We start from the raw sequence: 21,388 nt of genomic DNA, 5'->3' as shown, positions 1-21,388 counted from the left end.
CATTACTGGCATAAGAACCAAATTTACTGTATAAAAATGACCAAATGCCATATAGAGAAAACCCCTTAAATAGAATACTGTGCTGCTTTTCAGCAAATACCTCAATTGTTGCAGTACTTACGATATAACCAGCATATTCTTCATTGTCAACAAAGGAATCATGAAGCCAAATGAATTCCTCATGCTGCCGGACAACAGAAAACTCGTTTTGTTTAAAATTTGGTAGTGTGCTCTGAAAAAGATACAAACAGTCGTGTTTTTGACAGTGTTTACTACAAACCGTATATGACTAACATAAGAGGAATATATTTAAACTAATGTCACAAAAATACTACGTCAAATAAGGAAACTCCTGTAAGGCACCACCTCCTAATGCATACAAGTATGCGGTTTCTGCACAAGCACTTACATACGCCACACTCCAACCAAACCACAGCGCACAATCACATGCCAGAGTGCAAACAGATTTGTACCCAACAAAATCCCTTTATCTTCAAAACATATTTGATTTGCACTTTACCTGTAGCTAATTCACAAATCAGAACTGTTCAAATTCACCCATTACCCAGGACTGATGCAGAACTTTTATTCTTTAACCCGAGTGCTGTGTCACAGTGTTAAGCTTAATCTCCAGCCAGTGAGCATTCTATTTAAATCTTATCAATACTAACAAGTTTTCAAACTGTAAATGTTTAACCGTGTTAGAGATATATTAGGTTTAGAATGGGCACTGTGACATTGTAGCAGAATATCAAATGTTTAACTTGTTATAAAACTATTCTTTAAGTTTTTGAAAGGTGTAAATGTCTTCCACTTCTGGGTGTAATATTAACAAACGTGAGTCAAAAACTAAAAAAAAAGAACACTGAAAACAACCATTTTTGTGAGTTAACACAATCACACTGCAATGTACAGTATCTACTGACTGCACATTATATTGCCAAGCGAACTTCAAGGGTAACCATTACTAATATAAAGTAAATTTGTACATACAACTTTTAAGACCTGTATTCATGGTATCTGGTAGTGTCATTTCTTAATTTCTGCCATTAGGAATCATTCTGATTATTTTGTCCTTAGCAGGTTGTCCCTGTCAATAACTCTGTGAAATTGTAACAAATCTGCCCACTACACCGAAACGGGCGATCGTCACACTTTAAATCGGGCTTACAGTTATCCCTCACTATATCACAGTTCAGCTATCACGCCACTGCTACATTGTGGATTTATTATTATTTACTACTAGGGGGCTCTGCCCCCTGCTCGCTTCACTTGCCCACCCCTGGGTTTGGTTTACCGGATAAACAATTTAAAGAGATTGTTACATATGCATTATTTTCATTTTTACTTTAAATCTTTGTAAAAACAATATTTGTCCTTTATTTCCTGCCCCAGGCGAGGTTAAATCTCTCTCGCAGGACTTATAAACGCTGCTCGTGTTGCGATCGGTTCATATATATATATATATATATATATATATATACATACATACATACACACACACACACACAGTACTGTGCAAAAGTTTTAGGCAGGTGTGAAAAAATGCTGTAAACAAAGAATGCTTTCAGAAATATAAATAATGATTGTTTATTTTTATCAATTTACAAAATGTAAAGTGAGCGAACAAAAGACAAATCTAAATCAAATCAATATTTGGTGTTCCTACCTTTTGCCTTCAAACCAGCATCAATTCTTATAGGTCCACTTGCAAAGTCAGGGATTTTGTAGGATTCTAGTCAGGTGTCTGATCAACCAATTCTACCAAACAGGTGCTAATGATCATCAATGTCACACGTAGGTTGAAACACAGTCATTAACTGAAACAGAAACAGCTTCAAACTGGGTGAGGAACAGCCAAACTCTGCTACCAAGGTGAGGTTGTGAAGACAGTTTCATGTCATGGCAAGATTGAGCACAGCAACAAGACACAAGGTAGTTCTACTGCATCAGCAAGGTCTCTCCCAGACAAAGATGTCAAAGCAGACTGGGGTTTCAAGATGTGCTGCTCAAGCTCTTTTGAAGAAGCACAAAGAAACGGGCAACGTTGAGGATCGTAGACGCAGTGGTCGGCCAAGAAAACTTAGTGCAGCAGATGAAAGACACATCGAGCTTATTACCCTTCGAAATCGGAAGATGTCCAGCAGGGTCATCAGCTCAGAACTGGCAGAAACCAGTGGGACCCAGGTATACCCATCTACTGTCCGGAGACATTTGGCCAGAAGTGGTCTTCATGGAAGAGTTGCAGCCAAAAAGCCATACCTCCGACGTGGAAACAAGGCCAAGCGACTCAAGTATGCACAAAAACATAGGAACTGGGGTGCAGAAAAATGGCAGCAGGTGCTCTGGACTGATGAGTCAAAATTTGAAATATTTGGCTGTAGCAGAAGGCAGTTTGTTCGTCGAAGGGCTGGACAGCGGTACAATAATGAGAGTCTGCAGGCAACAGTGAAGTATGGTGGAGGTTCCTTGAACGTTTGGGGCTGCATTTCTGCAAATGGAGTTGGAGATTTGGTCAGGATTAATGGTGTTCTCAATGCTGAGAAATACAGGCAGATACTTATCCATCATGCAGTACCATCAGGGAGGCATATGATTGGCCCCAAATTTATTCTGCAGCAGGACAACGACCCCAAACATACAGCCAAAGTCATTAAGAACTATCTTCAGCGTAGAGAAGAACAAGAAGTCCTGGAAGTGATGGTATGGCCCACACAGAGCCCTGACCTCAACATCATCGAGTGTGTCTGGGATTACATGAAGAGACAGAAGGATGTGAGGAAGCCGACATCCACAGAAGATCTGGGGTTAGTTCTCCAAGATGTTTGGAACAACCTACCAGCCGAGTTCCTTCAAAAACTGTGTGCAAGTGTACCTAGAAGAATTGATGCTGTTTTGAAGGCAAAGGGTGGTCACACCAAATATTGATTTGATTTACATTTCTCTTTTGTTCATTCACTGCATTTTGTTGATTGATAAAAATAAATGATTAACACGTCCATTTTTGAAATCATTCTTTGTTTATAGCGTTTTTTCACACCTGCCTAAAACTTTTGCACAGTACTGTTTATTATATATATTATACACACACACACATATATACATACAGTAAGAATATCACTCCCCCAGTTCCCCTTCCGAAGCTTTTATTAGTCCAAAGTTTCAGCCCCTGTTGGCAGCAGATGTAACGAAGAGTATATTTGGATGCCGACCCCAAGCAGTGAGAGTCTTAACTGTAAAAAGCTATACAGTCAGTCTGTGCCATGATAAAGAACAATAAGGTCTTCGTGAAGCTCACCTGAGTCCGTGGGAAATAGCAGAACGCCCAATTCACAAATCAAAAGAGAATCCCTGACTTCCACCTAACAGTCAGGTCTTTAGAAGCTCCAGGACCCTCTTCTCATGGCCCAGGCAGATGTGGATCTGCTTCATTCGATTCTCCCCTTTTCTTCTTGGCTGTCCTCTCTCTCCTTTTAAAATTGCACACTTTATGCAAATTGCTCCCAGAAAACAAAAAAAAGAAAACTGGATGTCCGACCTCTGGGGCACCGCTGTCAATCTCAGTCTAGAAGTACTATCCACACAAAACCCGATCAACAGCAGAAAAACGTATTACTTTTGTTTACGTGGCAGCGTTACAAAATTATACTGCATTACTCAGTTCGAGTCGCACAAAAATAAGGATTAACAGGTTCTAAATTAATGTACAGTTCAATATCCATGTGCTACTGTCACATTCAGCCTGTAACCCGTCATGGCTGTTTGTTGGCTCACGTACCTCTGGATGGTGGCAATTCTTAGTAATCTACGGCTGACTTGGACAGCAAGTACTGATGTTGCAGCCTAATGTGGTCTTTTTTGACACCATGTAATTGCATCGCAGTTTTTAAGAACACACATACATCGTGTAATTGTGTCACTAGTAGAAGGCACCTGGACGCAGACCAATCCGGAATCGCACTAAATCGTTCCTTATCCCCAAAGCTGTCATTTATGGCTAAGAGCTGGCTCAGTTTGCCTTGCCACTCTATCCTTATGAGAAAAAATAAACAGCAAAGAAAATCAAAAACATATTTATTAATCACGTATGGCTACTGGAAGCACGCGTACTGAACACATTTGACAGTGAAATGAAGAACAATTCAAACAGTAAGCTGATGACCAGTACTCACGTTACCACTTTCTACATTTATAATTTTCAAAAACAACCTACTCAACTTCACATCAAAAGGGAACTTGAACAACAAATGACATTAGATGCTGGTTCCTCGTAACCCTTGGAAGTGTGCACTGATATGTCAACTACAAATTAATTTATAGGTAATGAAGAAAAAAAAAAACATTGAAAATAACATTACATTGAAATACTGCTGTTAATAATGAATACTAATAGTCATTAAATGTCACCTGAATTGTTGAATTTGTAAAGAATGAATTTAAGACAAACATACCTAAGAATTACAATAAAAACTCTCGTCTTACATGTTATTTTATTACTGTACTATTTCTCATGCCACGTTTGCTTATTATAAACTCCTCATCTCACTGCATGCCAGCCACCACACCCAGCCAATGTTTTGGGTGAACTCTGTTTACTGCTTTGTCTGTCAAAAGCAGAGTGTCAGTGTCTTGTGATGAAGGTCCCTTCTTAATTAAGTCTGCGATTTCAAGTGGGGGGTTTTGGGAAATGACAGATGACACTGATAACTTGATCTGATGCAAGGAGCAAGACGATTATAAACAGTAGCAATATAAATGTTGACGTAACCTGTTTTTCAAAGTTGTGAAACAATCCTGTTATACACAATGACGACTCAAGAAGAGCATCGGCTCAGGAGCCACTTAACCCTTAAACTGCCACATACTTGGGCGGTTAATGCACCCCTGGACACCAAGTAAACATCACAATTCACACAGAAAATGTGAAATTTTAATGAAACACGTTTTATTTCCCATGCAAAGAGCATCACAATGACTGCAACACTGATCATTTTACACACTGCCAATGAACTGTAAAAACTATTAAAAAAAAAAACTACTGCAACAATCTATTATGATATGTACCAGGTGCAACTGATGCCATTGACGAAATTCAGTAAATCACCAAGCCAACTGCGCTTGAACTAGCTGCACGGAAGCACACAGACGTAAGCGCTGATGCCAGCAGGGTAGTCTAGTGCAGCGGTTCAATCCCAGGGACAGTGAATTGCTGAATTTCTGCCGGGGCCAGCAGTGGTCACCAGCTGGCAGCTCAACGAATGTACGGCACGGACTGATCAGTTCTGGTGTGCTGGCAAATTGCTCTGGGAAGCGACAATAGTCAGTTGCGGCATTCAATGAATTTACGTCGCTGAATATACTCGGCTCCAGCGTACTGGCAAATTGCACTGAGACACGACCATAGCCGGTTGCAGCATTCAATGAATTTACGTCGTGAATATACTCTGCTCCAGCGTGCTTCCAAATTGCACTGGAAACCAACTTTAGCCCGTTACGGCGTTCAACGAATGTACTTTGTTGAATATACTCTGCTCCAGCGTGCTGGCAAATGGCTTTGGGAACTGACTATAGCCAGTTCCGGCGGTTTAAGGGTTAATGCCAGACCATCTGCCCAAGGTCTACTAAATATCTAATTTAACAGCTTTTTACCTCAGCCGTTTATAAATAAATAAATAAATAGAAACACTGAACACATGCATTTTTGCCAACATGTTAAGTGAAAAAAATAAACATTTTAAGAGGCCTCATGCAAGTCTGAACAATAAAAGAGAACCAATGGTAAAAGGGGATTAACAACATACAAGAAGTACAAACTGAGATATCTGTATTATTACCATTCCACTATTAATATAAAGGCGGAGATTCATTCCTTTATGTTGAGGTTCAAACAGGGAATACCATTTTGGTATTATGGTAGTACAGTACAACATTTTATCAGCCTGTAACAATCGACTTTGTCTTAATTCTCTGAGACAGCCACTGAAATTAAATTCCTCCGAGCAAACCTATTCAACTTAGAACTGTGTTGTCCCTTTAAAGAGGAGTCTTGCAGTATAGACTTTGTGCCTTTACTTTTCACATCTTAGTTTCATAAAGAACATTACATTTACGTATTTGGCAGATGCCCATATCCAAATGTGACTTACAACATTTTGGTTGCTTCTTTTGCTTTTCCAATTGTGGCAGCAGATACAATATAATAAGATATTTTTGGAATCTTGGTGTTGTGATTTTGAAATTTTCACTTCTATCAATGCAATTTCTATAGACACACACACCTCAAGGTATATGAAGGGAAGTTAAAAAAAAAACTATCCATAAAATACAAGATTTAAAACACGAATGACAGAAAACTAACCTTTGTGTGCACGGTAAATTTAACTTTGTCCCTTTCACTCAATGCATCTGAAATGTCAACTTGAAGAGTTGCATCTGTCTGAAGATCAACATTCACTGCCCTGGGCTGTGGAAAGAAAAAAAGAAGAGGTGTGAAAAGACAAGGCTGCAAGCACAACTCAGAACAATTTCAAAATTCGGTTGTAAATCTACACAATGAAATCCGTCTCGAATGAATCTCATCTTTTTTTTTTTTGTTCTTTGTTTCGCCTTATACAATTTCTTGTATTAGGAATTTGGTAGTTTTCGCATACCCCTTGGGGTCAGAGCGCAGGGTCAGCCATTGTACAGCGCCCCTGGAGCAATTACAGGTTAAGGGCCTTGCTCAAGGGCCCAGCAGAGCAGGATATCTTTTGGCAGTGACAGGGATTTGAACCGGCAACCTTCGGGATACCAGCGCAGATCCTTAGCCTCAGAGCCACCACTCCGCCCAGTGAATGAATCTTGTGAATGATTCCTCAATAAAAAAAAAAATGTGATTATATTATGAACTTCACAAAGTTTAAACAAGCTACAAGAAATAAAGTGACACATCTGAAAAATCACATACTGCAATATTTCATGACTGGAAACAAAAACATGACTTCTGTATGTGATTCTGAATGACGAGCAACATGGATCACACATGTTTTTCTTAAAAACGTATTCACATAAACTTTAAATTAAACTGGTTATTATGCCCCTAAACAATACGTTACAAACGTCACATCACCCCTTCAGTTAAACATCTGATCAAAACAGTAACATTTTAGCAACTTGCTGCATCCTGGATGTTAATAAACAAGCACTATTCTAAAACTCTACTTTTATAACTCAGAGCAATGATTCAATAACTAAAGTGATAAAAACAAAAAAAAAAATAAGCATTGTGACAACACAGTGGATATAGTGCCTTTGTCTAATAAGCTGAAGTACCCGTCTGCATGTTTTACCTCCATCACAGCGAGTTCTTCTCCAAGTATTTTTGCTTTTCCACCACCTTCCAAAACACATGCACGCTAAACCGATGATTCAATAATGGCCTCTGTGTGACAGTGTGTCCTGAAAAACCTATCCAGGGTGGGCTTCTGCCTTGTGACCACTTTTGTTGGGATAGGCTCCACCCAGTTGTGACCCTAAACTGGATTCAATGTTTTTCACAGCATTAAGTTGTTATCATAAGTAAGGCATAAGACTAAAGTCTTCCACCCTTTGACCTTGGAGGGCACTAGAACACAGCAGTAGTATGGTCTTGTGTCAGCAGGAAAGACAAGTCAGCATCAGCGCTACGACGACTGTCCATTCTGCACAGCCCTCCCTGATTTAATAAACTTCTCTTTTTTGTTCTTTTCAGCAAAAACCACAAGGAAAACACCAAAGGCAAAAGATCCGATCGCATGTTTTTCCCTTTACAAACAAGAACTTCATCGAAACTGAGTGATGGATATTTATTGATTTAATCCCACAAAGGTTGGTGGTAAATTTATTGCTATAGTAATTATTATTTTAGTGATTTTTATACTTACCTCCTAGTTTTATTTGGTCTTTCTTAGAATGGTTATATATGGTGCAGGATGCCTGTTACTTTCAGATTCTTTAAGATCTACTGGTTTGATATCTTGTTATGCATCAAAGCTTTCCAAATCACATTGAGCATTGCCGTTAGCCCAATTTTAAATACAGTAAGTGCTTGTAACCTTGATGCAAATCTGAACGTACAAAACAAAAGTTGCTTAAAATTAAACAAGTAACATCCACCAAAATACAGGTGGCGCAGTGGTAGTGCTGCAGCTTTGCAGTAAGGAGATTGTGGAATCACTTCCCGGGTCCTCCCTGTGTGAAGACCGCTTTGAATAGTGAGAAAAGTGCTATATAAATGTAAGGAATTATTATTAAAATAGCAACAGTGTATTGAGTACAGTCATGTCACAAGTATGACAAGGTAGGTAGGTAGGTAGATAGGTAGATAGATAGGTAGATAGGTAGATAGGTAGATAGGTAGATAGATAGATAGATAGATAGATAGATAGATAGATAGATAGATAGATAGATAGATAGATAGATAGATAGATAGATAGATAGGTAGATAGATAGATAGACTTTATTAATCCCAAGGGGAAATTCACACGTGTATATGATGATATATCATATAGTGTCAGTATATGATGGGTAATCACGGTAATACCAAAGTCTCACTGAAAGGCCTTCCCAGGTCAGCATCAGATCCACCTACAAAGGAGTCAAGAGGCAACCGGTACGATTTCTGAAGTCAATGAATTTTCTGAAATACGGTACTGTAAACAAAACAGAAAGCAGACTTAATGCATAAATGTCCCACTTGGTTTGAATCTACTGACCAGGACTACCAGATGGAAGAGGTGTTGGCAAGGCCAACAGCCGTCACTTAACCTATGGTCAAGTGTGTGGATCCCAATGCCCCCAGTGCAGTGACAGGGACACTGTGATGTAAAAATGGCGTCATCCTTCGAACGAGACATAAAACTGAGGTCCTGACTCTCCAACATCATTAAAGATTACTCAGCATCCTTCATAAAGAGAAGGGTGAACCCCAATGTGCTGGCTAAACTGACAACGGCCTAGTCGTTCTGGCCCCCTAATCATGCCCTATCTCTGACTGGCTAGCTTAGGGCCACCTATGATTTCCACGATGCGGAAAACACGGACGGAATCACGGAATTAACGCTTAAAAGTGGATTTTAGATTTCAAAATGGAAATGTGCGGAATTTAGAGACTGAAGGGGTGACGGTTACAAAACTTCCCAATAAATTAAACGATTGAATAATCTGTAGTTCTGTCATTCAGATACTATTTTGTAGTTTGCTGTTTTTCAACTGAGCGCAACTCTTAGTACAAATCCAGTCGTGCCTTTGTTTGTGCGCGTGTTTCCTTATGTTTTCTCGTTAAAGGCGTGCTAGCCAGCTGCACGAGAAAGAAATGTCAAAGTGAGCAGTACCCTAAATACGCCGAACAAACTAAGAAACGCTTAACTGCAAAACTGAGAGCACAACAATATCCCGGCGACTTTTACGAATCTGGAGAACAACTTTTCTGCAAGTTTTCCCAGCATACCACAGAGTGGACATGAAAAGATGCTTGCAATGACCACGTCAAATCTAAAACCCATCTCAAAAACAAGGAGAAATTAAGATCAAAAAAAGTGTTCGCCTTCAGGTAACAACAAGAGAAACACGTTTGTGTCCATGTGAGTCAGACATAGCCGCTCAAAAAAATGACAAAGACGCATCCTTTCTTTATTAAGCATTGTAAACAAGGAGGTGCACTGCCAGAAAATGAGAGCAGTCTTTGTCAGACTCACTTGCCCTGTGTCTTTGAACAACATATGGACGCCATTCTTCGAAAGATTCGTGGCAAGAAAATTTATGTTGTAGTTGATGATAGCTGGGAGCACACAGTTCTCATCATAGTGATAGGTGAATAAACATTTGGCTGTATGGTAATTCTTTTATGTAGGCAGTACTAATTGCACGTGATGTATTTACCGTGAATCATTTAACCAATTAAATTATACAAGTATTTAACCGGTATTAACTGTTTTTCCCGGAGAAAAATGTTATGAGTGAACAGCACTGGTTGTTAACGGGTTCCCTTTTCAAAATTAACAACGATGTTTCGGGATTTCGTAAATGTTTTCCCTCGCGGTGAACTTTTCCATTATAAACTGCACCTACAAACCAGGGCAGAAGAGCAGGTGTCTCCTCGGATGCAACGAGCCCTTAAAAAGCGGGCCACTCTTTCTTTTTTCCAAAAGTGAAGTTCACTTTCATCTCAGAAGTTATTAACAGCTCTTACAATTCTGGAGGGCGCTACCTGTCCTGCTGCAGACTCCGCACACAGCATCGTGGAGGATCTGAGCTCCTACCTGATGAATGGAACTGCAAAAAAAGGTTCACTTGTGCTAGTGTGCCGTTTCATTAAAAGGAACGCAAAGTGACATTTCATTATTGTTTGTTTTGTTGTAGCGGTTACTACTTTCTTACAGTAAAAAAAAAAAAAAAATGTAAAAACCCAAAAATCAGAATCCAGGAAAAATAAAAAGGTGAAAAATGAAAATCAAAAAAAATAAAACAGAATTTGCAAAAAAATAAATCGGATTCCATAGGGGGCCCTACTGACTTTCCCCTTCACCACCCTAATAGCTAATGTGTGCCGAGCCTACTGGCACAAAAATGTCTGCCGTCGGATCACCCAGTTGGACGTTGCACATTAGTGGTGTTTAAAGTGGCTCCCCACTCACTGTGTAAAAATGCTTTGATTAGTGAAAAAAGCGCTACAGAAAAAAGTATTATTTTACTATTAACACTCCACAAAGCCACCTTAAGAAATTTAAAACAAAAGAATTTGAAACTTTACCACAGTCAATAAAAAAGCAGTTATATTGTTTATCATAAACACAATACGAGTATAAAGTTCACTTGACGTTTTGCAGCCCACTATGATTCACACTTACCTAAAAATTCATGCGCCGAGATCATAAACTCTTTTACCTTAAATAACATTTATTTATAAAAAATAAGTTTCAGAAAAAAGGGACCCAGAAAAGCAATCCGTCAAGCTCACTACAACAACACTTTCAATGTTGTAAACATTTTTTATTAAATTTATGCAGTAATTGCCAGATTCTCTTCTTAAATGCAAAATAAGCATTGCACAGGAAAGCATCCAAAATTTGAATACTCACACAAAAAGGAACGTGCTGTAAATTTTCTCAACATGAACTCATTTCTATTTTACAACAAACAAAACATCTGTATTTTGTCTGTCATACGAGGGTTGTCTGGGTTCCGCGCGGAATTTTATCGTTTGTCGAGTGTCAGCCTGTCGAAACCTGTTCTGATGTGTAGAGGGATTATTCAAGTGGTTGCATGTTTTTGTTCAGATGTTTTGCTCCCTCTCTTCCTTTAGAATGAACAAGAGAAGCAAACAAACTGAGAGGGCGCAGCCGGCGAAGCTCCCGACTCCGTGCGTGCGTGACTTTCGAGTGATGATTTTTTACGACTTTTCTGACGGTTTAATCCGCTCGGTGAAACGCACCATGTTTGCCATCTTTTTCAACATCGATGGCATTATCGCGTCAATTCCACTGATAGAGAGGAAAACTGTGACCTACGAGTGGTACACCACTCAGTGCCTGCCTGATGTTTTTTCTGCGATGGCTAGAGGCCGGTCCAAGAACTTGCGAAGGCACTTTTTGCATCATGACAATGCGCCAGCCCACACGGCTAATGCGACGAAGCATTTCATTGAAGACAGTGGTGTCAAAGTTTTGAACCCGCCACCCTACTCGCCTGATCTTGCACAATGTGACTTTTGGCTCTTCCCGAAGGTGACAGAACCCCTGCGAGGCCACAACTTTGAAACTCAAGAGGAACTGATTGCAGCTGTCAAAGAACAGCTGGACAACCTCCCAAAGACAGCCTTTCGCGAGTGTTTTGCGGCGTGGGTCAGAAGAGCCCAAAAGTGCATTGATGTTGGTGGTGAATACTTGGAAAAAGTTTAAAAAGGATCGAAGTACATGAGAAAAATAGAAAAAAAAATCCTTGGCTACTTATTTCGAGTGATTCCGCATGGAACCCAGACAACCCTCGTACCTTTATGGAGCTTTATACGTACAGAGCTGGAGTGCATCTGTTAAATTTGTTTTCCATCTAAATGAAGCCGAAGCCAAAGCCAGATAAGTGACTTGTTCAGAGTCAGCTAGTAAGACAAGGAAACTGAACAAACAACCTTGAAGGTTAAAGTCCAATGCCTTAGCTACTAGGTCAGATTGCCTTCATGTATTATTAATAAATAATTTTATTTCTTTGGTTGACCAAGATGTATAAAGTATATACAGAACAATGTGTATGAAAATGTTTAACAACATGACCCTGTAAACTCTCATTGTGCTTTGTCTTCTCTTAGATATATTTTCTCTTCTCCTTTCTGGATTTCTCAGATTAGTTTGGCTTCTAATCTAGCATAACTAGAAAGTGATAAAAAAATATTTGTCACAACATTCAAAAAAACATTTTTAATACATCAGATCATCTGACAAATACAAAGGCACTCTGTAACAGTGTATGATTAGAGGACAAATCAGCTGAGTAAGAAAATACAGCTAGGAGAAACACAAACAATGCATGGAAGCAAGCCACACCAAACAGTCTCAGTCCACTGTGCCATCCTGCCTGAAATCCTCTGTCACAGTGCCTCTGGCCAAGAAACAGACCATCACCAGTCTTAATGGCTACAGGTCAGTTGCACTGATCCCTGTGGTTATGAAGTGCTTCGAGAAGCTCATCAGCTTCATTCCTCCCATGCTTGATCCGCACCAGTCTGCCTACAGAGCAAACAGGTTTATGGAGGACGCTGTGGCCACTGTTCTCCATGTTGTTCTGTCCCATCTGGAGCAGCAGACTTCAGCTCTGCCTTTAATACCATCTTACCCCACAGACTGGTGACCAAACTGTCAGACATAGGACTTCCACACTCCACCTGCCTTTGGATCAAGGACTTCCTGAGTGATCACACTCAAGAGGGTTACACTGGGCCCGTACTTCTACACACCCATCAGCTTCAGCACTGGCTCCCCACAGGGCTGTGTGCTGAGCCCCCTGCTCTATACCCTCTACACCCACTACAGTAACACCTTTGTTAAAATCGCTGACGATACCATGGTAGTAGGGCTCATTTCTCGGGGGGGGGGGATGAGTCTGCCTTCAGGGATGAGGTGGAGTGACTGACAACGTGGTGTAGGGAATAACAACTTGCTCCTAAATATAGCTAAGGAGCTCACCATGGACTTCAGGAAGAAAGCAGACAACATCCAGCCACTCATCATCAATGGGGACTGTGTGGAGAGGGTCTCAGACTTCCGCTTCTTGGGAGTCACCATTAGGAAGAGACTGGACCTGGGGAACACACACTGCTGAGGTAGTGAAGAAGGCCCAAAAGAGACTCTACTTCCTGAGGGTTCTCTGGAAGAACAACATCCCTGAGAAACTGCTGGTGTCCTTTTACCGCTGCACAGTAGCGAGCATCCTGGCCTACTGTCTCTGTGCGTGGCTCTCCAGCTGCACAGTAGCACAGAGGAAAGAGCTCCACAGGGTCATTAAGGTCGCCCAGCAGAAAGTCAGCCGTCCTCTCCCTTCACTAGAAAAACTACATAGTTCCTGTTGCCTCAGGAACGTCAAGAAAATTCTTCAGGACCCATCACACCCAGGACATGCATTGTTTGAACGCCTACCTTCAGGGCAGACGTTTCAGATCCATAAAGACTAAGACAAGTAGACTGAGAAACAGTTTCTATCCTTCAGCCATCACCATGCTGAATGCTGCTAAGTGGTCAATCTGACCAAGTGCACCTTCATGTTTACAATACAGCTCTAAGTTATCATTGGCTATGGGACAAGTGCAATATGACGTATGTATGAGTGGATAATTTCAGTTTTAACTTGAGTAATTGCGTTTTGTTTTTATTTTATTTTTGCATTGGAAGATTGCACCTAAATTTCGTTGTACAATGTCTCATTGCTACAAAAACAATAAAGATTTTGATTTGATTTGATTAACGCTTTCGTCGCTACTTCAAGCACTTTACATAGAATGGGGAGCCACTTCAACCACCACTTAATGTGTGGCACCCACCTGGGCAAAGCAACAGCAGCCATTTTGTACTAGCACACTCACCACACATTAGCATTTAAGTAATGAGGGTGCAAGATAGAAAGTAACCAATCAGAGACAGGGATAACTGGGGGCCAGGATGGATGAAGCTGTGATAGGCAATGTAGTCAGGACATAGGGACCCTACTCTTTTCGAGGGATGCCCAGGGATCTTTGATGACGGCAGACGGAGTCAGGATCTCCATTTTACGTCTCATCTGTAGGAAGACAAAACTTTACAGCAGTGTCCCCGTCACTGCACTAGGCCATCAGGATCCACATACAGACTATGGTGTAATTGCTCCAGATGGCCTCACCAATGCCTCTACCAGCAGTAACCCAAGCTTCTCCTAGATGGTCTACCATCCAAGTACTGGCCATTCCCAAACATGCTTAGCTTCAAGTGGATTACCTATTCTGAAGTGCATGTGGTGTGGCTGCTCCTCAACTCCTCCATTAATCTCATGCGTAGAAATACGATTATTTCAGAATCCTCAGATACAAACATTTGAACTGGTACGTTTCACAATTTACGAATATAAACAAGATACTTGGGCACTGTGAAGTAATATACGGTTTAACACACCAAGTATACGATTTCAATTTCTGCCTGAAAAACCCCTCAGAAGAGGCTTGATGATTGTGCCAGGGGATCCTTTTTTTTCTCTGTATGTTCATCAAACACATTAACACAGCATGCAGGACAACTGGAATGGCATATTCATGTGATGATGGGCCCAGAACATTAGTTATATTTACAACAGACCCTGAGGCATGCGCACACATGCGCGCGCACACACAGACACACACTGAGCTAGCCTAACAGGCTTACATGTGCACTGTGCCGCATTCACTACATCATTTTGCTTTTTAGTATACTTCTTAAAAGGAGCACCCATCTGGTAATAAAACAAGATCCAATTAATAGAAACTATTCTCCCTTGAACCAAAACCAAACTGAATACTTAAGAAAAAAAATGTAGGGAAAGCTCAAGGTCTTCAAAAACATGCATTAGCTTTAAAAATGCCAGTACTGGTTTAGAATTTCTCCTGTTACCCTCATATATATGTAAATCAAAAAATACAGGCAATTTGAAAATTACATGGTAGCTGCCATGGATAGAAGGTGACACAATACAATACATTCGCAGAGGCTTGTGGGTAGTTTGAACACGCACAGCATGGCTCTCTGTCATTAGAGTAGTTAAAGCCAAGGTCAAATGAACATGGACGCTCCACTGCGGGACTGCACCATTGTTGAACGACACAGAGAGAGACAGCATAGTGAGATTTCTTTGTGCAGAGGGAGTGGAAACCTGCTGAAATTCACTCAAGGATGTTGGCTCAGTATGGAACTGAAAACAGCGGGACTCAACAAAAAGTTTGTGTTTGGGTAGAAAGGTTTAAAGTGGGAAGAACAAGTGCCGTCTGCAAAGTTCAAGCTGGTTGACCGTCAACATCATGCGCTCACACGCCCACATCAACATGGTGAATGTCTTCATCAGACACGATCAAAGGATTACATTGTCTGATGTTTCTTGCACATTTAGATGTCAGCCATGGATCTGCACATGCCATTGTTCATGATGACTGGGGGTACCGTAAAGGTTTGCAGAAGATGGGCACACAAACAGCTTACTGATCTGCACAAGCCAACACCCTTCAGTGAATTTCAGCAGGTTTCCCTCCCTCTGCCCAAAGAAATTCCACTATGGCACGTTGTTCCAACAATGGTGCAATGCCACAGCAAAGTGTTCATGTTCATCTGACCATGGCTTCAACTAGAGAAACAGCAGAGTGCAACGCTGTGTGTGTCTGAGCTACCCATAAGCTACTGCCATGCCAATGTGTTGTATTGCGTCAGCTTCTATGCATTGCAGTTACCGGGTAACTTTTAAAATTGCCCGTTCTTTTTGATTTACCCTCACGTGTAACAATCTGACTCTGTTTCGTCGTACTAACAGCTTTTATTATTTAACCTGACTCTGCTTCTGTTATCTGACAATGAAGATCTCCCATCACCCCATACGGTGAAAAAGTAAACCAACATCCAGGCACTGTGGGGCTAAAAGAACATTTCCTTTTTTAAAAAAAAGTTTGTCTATTTAGGCATTTGACTATAGGAGACAAAAATAGAAAAGAAATAAAAACTAGATTACATGTTAATAATCTGTTGTGATGGACAAGGAGAGAGTGAATAATTCTTCTAAAGATATCCATCATAAAAAGACTGAATCTTCATTTCAAATAGCAGCACCATGTATAACGCATACAATCACAAGATATTTTATAAAACAAGATACAAAAGTAAAATGATAAAAAATATAAAATTTCTTAATATACTTTATTCTGTACTGCAGGTTTTAAGAATTATTGTCCTATGTGGAGATATAATTTTTAGAAGGATTAAGGAAGCTCTAGTAGTTCTCAGACTGACATGGCATGATAAGGCTGCACATTTAAATAACCTCTGACGATTAATCCAATGTCACCACATCCACCCACTTGGTTCATGGACATGTACCACCTCGTGAGGAGCAACATTTTGATTTAGATCACAAGCTCTTGTACTATGATCTTATCCGTATCAAATTCCTACATCCAATTTTAGAGTGTAAACATGTCTGCTGTCATATTGCCTACCCCTGCTCTGCTCGCCCTCCACTACATGTACTTCTGTACACAATGTGCTACTAGGGGCTGTGGGATGGCATTCACAATACTGGACATTCTAGAATGTGTCTATAGAACTTACTGTATGTTATAATGGGCTGTGGGATGGCATTCACAATACTGGACATGCTAGAACAGGGGTCCTCAATCCCACTCCTGGAGGGATTGCTTAATTAGAAAGCAATTCTTGCCAATAATTTCATTTCATGGCCTGTCAGTGCTTTAACTCTGCCATGTTAGGTCATTCTCATATCCTTAATTTCCTTCCCCTTTCTAAGGATATCATCCAAATGATCTGAAGGCTAAAACAGACGAGTAATTCTCAGTCCTTCACTTTTTTCTCTTCACTTTCCTTCAAAGTATTTAATTAAACCCAATAGTACACGATAAATACACAAAAGGAGTAAATGGTAACAAGCTAAATGGAGAAATGCTGGTCTCTTTTGTCATTTGCATCTTATTGCTAATTACGAGCGATTAAAAACCAAGAATACAGCTGCTTATGACTAAAATAAGCAATAAGGGTTCAAAATCTTAACGAGCGAGACCACTAAAGTGAAGCAGAAGGGTCACTTGAGGACTAAGGGCTTCTCATTAAGCAATTGGGTTGGAGCAAAAACCTGCAGCCACTGTGGCCCTCCAGGACTGTGATTGCGGACCCCTATTCTAGAATGCGTCTATAGTACAGGGGTGGCAAACTCCAGTCCTTTAGGGCCGCAGTGGCTGCAGGTTTTCATTCTCACCCTTTTCCTAATCAGTGACCACTTTTCACTACTAATTAACTTCTTTTCCCCTTCATTTTAATAGCCCCATTTTTAAGGATTCAGTGCTCTGAATTAATTTCTCTTCATTAAATGACAGCCAAACAGAAATCAAATGTGAAACAAGTCAACAGTTGACCAGCTAAATTGGGGCTTCAAACTCCAACTAATTTCACTCCAACCAGTTTCTTAATGAGAAGCCAATTCTTGCCGTTAATTAAACTCGTTATTTAATTCTATGGCTTGTTGCTGCTCTCATTCGGACACAGCAGACATTTCCATAACTGTTGATTTTCTGTTTTTCCTAAGAACATCGTCAAGTTGTTTGGTGACCTGAGAGATCAGCCTTACTGAGACCTTCACCTTTCTTTATATTCAGATATTGTGTGATGGGCACAGGTGAGCTGGTCATGTGGCACCTTGTTTTGTGTCTCATTATTGTTTGGCAGCTAATTAAAGAAAAAGAAACAACTAAGGGGCCTGAATCAAGTTAATTAAAATGAAAGCAAAAGAAGTTAATTAGCAGCAAACACTAATGAAGAAGATGGTTAGAATGAAAACCTGCAGCCACTGCGGCACTCCAGGCCTGGAGTTTGCCACCCCTGCTATAGAAGTTATGCTATAATGGGCTGAGGGATGGCATTCACAATAGTGGGTACTATATAACGTTATTTAAAACTAGTAAAGACACTGGATCGTTGTGAACCTTGTGTGAGTGATGTATGGCAAGTCACTTAAGGAGCTAATATATGTGTTGTGCCTCCTGAACTGTTAGCTATAAAAAGTGTTACATAAAATGTATATTTTTGAAGTGCATGTACTATGAATTGATGGACAGAGTACAGAAATGGAAATGAAAATGAGAAGAGTAGGAAAAGAGAACTCCAGTGGTCTGGAATTGTCTGAATAATGAGCCAATAGAAGTAACTGGTGTGAACAAATGTGAAAACACTGCAAACCAAAAATATCAGCAAAGAATTTGGCTAAAAGTCACATTTATAAACAATTCACTGCAAACACAACACAGCTTACACTACAAACTAGCAAAACTCACCTGGGTTATTTAAAAGTATAACTTGGCCTGCATCCTGACAAAAGCAACCATTAAAAAGAAAGTTTTGACTGGCAGAATGCAATGCTTTTACAAAGTGAAATTACTATGCATATAAAACAATATTTTAAAATATTCGTTTTTGCAAATTACACAGAATTGACAGTAGTAAGAGTACTGCATATTTAATTGTGAAGTGATGTTTTAAAAAGTGTTTTTAAAGAAAAACCTCACTCATTGCCGTCTAAATAATGCAACTGCTTTTTAATTGTAAACTGCTATCAAGCAGAAGTATGTAATCACTTTAACCAAAGGTCTTGGCGTGGGTCTGAAATGAAAAGAAGTTGTAATCAGGAACGTGTTACATGCTGCATTTATTCCGACTTGTTTTGTACAATGTTCTTACATCACTGCGATAGATTCAACATTTTTATAAAATAATACTATGTGATGGATACTGAAACAGTACAGAGAGATGTGAAGCAGCAAGTACTCGTATAAGAAGAGATTTGGTATTCTCCAGATTTTAGCTATTCCCAAAAGTTGCACAATAGATCTGTTGTTTGCTAGGCTTAACAATTTTCTCCGTTTCTTAGATGGGTTACAGCTGCTGGACTTCAGAATACATTCAACTCTCCAATACATTTCAAACAAATAAAACTGAAGAACAATTGTTAAGAGATTTAACCAAATTGATAGCATTCATGATTTTCCAAACTAGTTCATGTGCTTAACATTGTCATTGTCGTGATACAGTATGTGGCCTTGATAACTAGCAGGCCTTGTTTCTTTGTTTACCCATAACCAACTCAGGACGATCCCCAGGTACAGTCAAAGTAAAAAGTATGTGAACCCCTAGGACTTCTCTATATTTAAGTCTAATTCCCATATAAAACATGGTCGTATCTTCATGTCAGTCACAATAATGAACAAACACAGTCTCCTATAATTACAGATACACAGATTTGCAGAGAATTTTGGAGCATATTGAAGTACTATGGTGTTGAACCGTGTTAGCCATTATGAATGTAGAGAAAAGCCAAGCAAAATGACACCTTTGATTGGCTAACTAAAAAGATTACAATATGCAAGCTTTCGAGGCAACTCGGGCCCCTTCTTCAGGCAAAAAGCATATTGAATAAATTAGTCAAACTGTGAAACTGAAGGTTGGAAAAAGTAAGTGAACCCTAAGCTAATGACTTTTAAAAAGCTCATTGCAGTCCGAATTTAGCACCCCTGGAGTCCATTTAATGAAACGAGTTCAGAGGTGTGGGGGCCCAGAATGACTTTGATTGATCACAAACACTATAAAGTTTGAGTCTGAGCTTTTGACGAGAAGCATATCCAGATGGGGATCACGCCTCGCACAAAACAGCTGTCTGAAGAGCTATGATCGAGAAGTGTTAATCTACATAAGGCCGGAAAGGGTTACAAAGTCATCTCAAAGATCTGAGATATTCATCAGTCTACTGTTAGGCAAGTTGTCTATAAATGGAGACAGTTTGGTATTGTGGCTACTCCGCCTAGAAGTGGGCACCCTGCCAAGATGACCCCAACGCAAAGACAGCAATGAGGTAAAGAAGAACCCTAGAGTGACAGCAAAGGACTTGAAGATGTCATTAGAACTGGCTAACATCTCTGTTCATGAGTCAACTATACGCAAAACATCTGTATTACTAAACGACAGTTTAATTTATGCACGGACGGCGGACACACCGAAGCGCACGCGCACTGTGCCGCGGAGGGCGGACGCACCGAAGCACATGCGCTGCAGCGCCCCAGAGTCAGTAGGTGGCACCCAAACAACACAACCTGTAAACTACACTTGCTCTAATCCACTGTGCCAGCAGTCAGTGTGGCATATGTGAATCACATAACGGTAATTCAGTATTAAATGTAAGTTGGATTATGCTTCCTAACAGTAAACGACGTCTACTTAACGACACAGCCACAGAACAACAAAGACGAGACCGCATGGATAACAACAATACACGGAGGCTCCTGCAACGCCTTGGATTTGTGATTCTTTCGAGAATCGCAGGGTTGCTGGTTGAACAAGAAGAGAGTCCATGGCAGGACACCACGAAGGAAGCCACAGCTGTCAAAAAACAACATTGCTGAACACCTGAACTTTGCGAAAGAGCACTTGGACACTCCACAATGGTATTGGGAAAATGTTTTGTGGAGTGATGAAACCATGGAAGGAACAAGCAGAACTTCATTTGGCGTAAAAAGGGCACTGCATATCAACATCAAAACATTATCCCTGCAGTAAAGTATGGTGGAGGGAACATCATGATCTGGGCCTGCTTTGCTGCATCAGGGCCTGGAAAGCTTGCCATCATTGAGGGGAAAATGAATTCACACTTTTATCAACAAATTCTCCAGGATAATGTGAGGGTGTCTGTCCGTCAACTCAAGCTGAGAAGAGGCTGGGTGATGCAACAGGACAGTGAGCCCAAACATCGCAGCAAATCCACAGCACAATGGCTTCAGAAGAACAATCTCCGCCTTTTGGAGTGGCCCAGTCAGAGCCCAGACCTCAATCCTATTGAATGACTTGAAGAGAGCCACACACAGAAGACAACCAAAGAATACGGAAGAGTTAAGGCAGTTCTACAGGGAAGAATGGGCTCAAATTTCCCCCCGCAGGATGTGCAGGTCTGCAGTTACAGGAAGCGCCTGGTTGAGGTCGTTACTACCAAAGGAGGCTCAAGCAGTTTTTAAATCCCAAGGTTCACATACTTGTTCCATTACCACTGTGAACGTTAAATGCGTTTGTAAAATAAAGACATGAAAGAGTAGAATTGTGTGTGTCATTGGCTTATGCTCATTGTGTGT

The 21,388-nt window shown here is 40.4% G+C and overlaps 1 protein-coding gene across 2 annotated transcripts in view; it reads right to left on the bottom strand.

Moving 5' to 3' along the window:
- Positions 1-21,388, bottom strand: part of snx6 (sorting nexin 6) — a 68,286-nt gene that overhangs the window by 36,466 nt on the left and 10,432 nt on the right. For both annotated transcript variants that reach the window (XM_028821222.2, XM_028821223.2), the window contains exons 3-4: positions 6,359-6,463; positions 122-232 (exon numbers count right to left, since the gene is read on the bottom strand). In XM_028821222.2, coding sequence (XP_028677055.1) covers positions 122-232; positions 6,359-6,463 — 216 coding nt within the window. The remainder of the gene's footprint in view (positions 1-121; positions 233-6,358; positions 6,464-21,388) is intronic.

Source organism: Erpetoichthys calabaricus, chromosome 16 (genome assembly GCF_900747795.2).
Source record: "Erpetoichthys calabaricus chromosome 16, fErpCal1.3, whole genome shotgun sequence".
NCBI classification, from domain to species: Eukaryota; Metazoa; Chordata; class Cladistia; order Polypteriformes; family Polypteridae; genus Erpetoichthys; species Erpetoichthys calabaricus.
The sequence above is the reverse complement of the archived record's forward strand: the minus strand, read 5'-3'. Positions and strand labels throughout refer to the sequence as shown.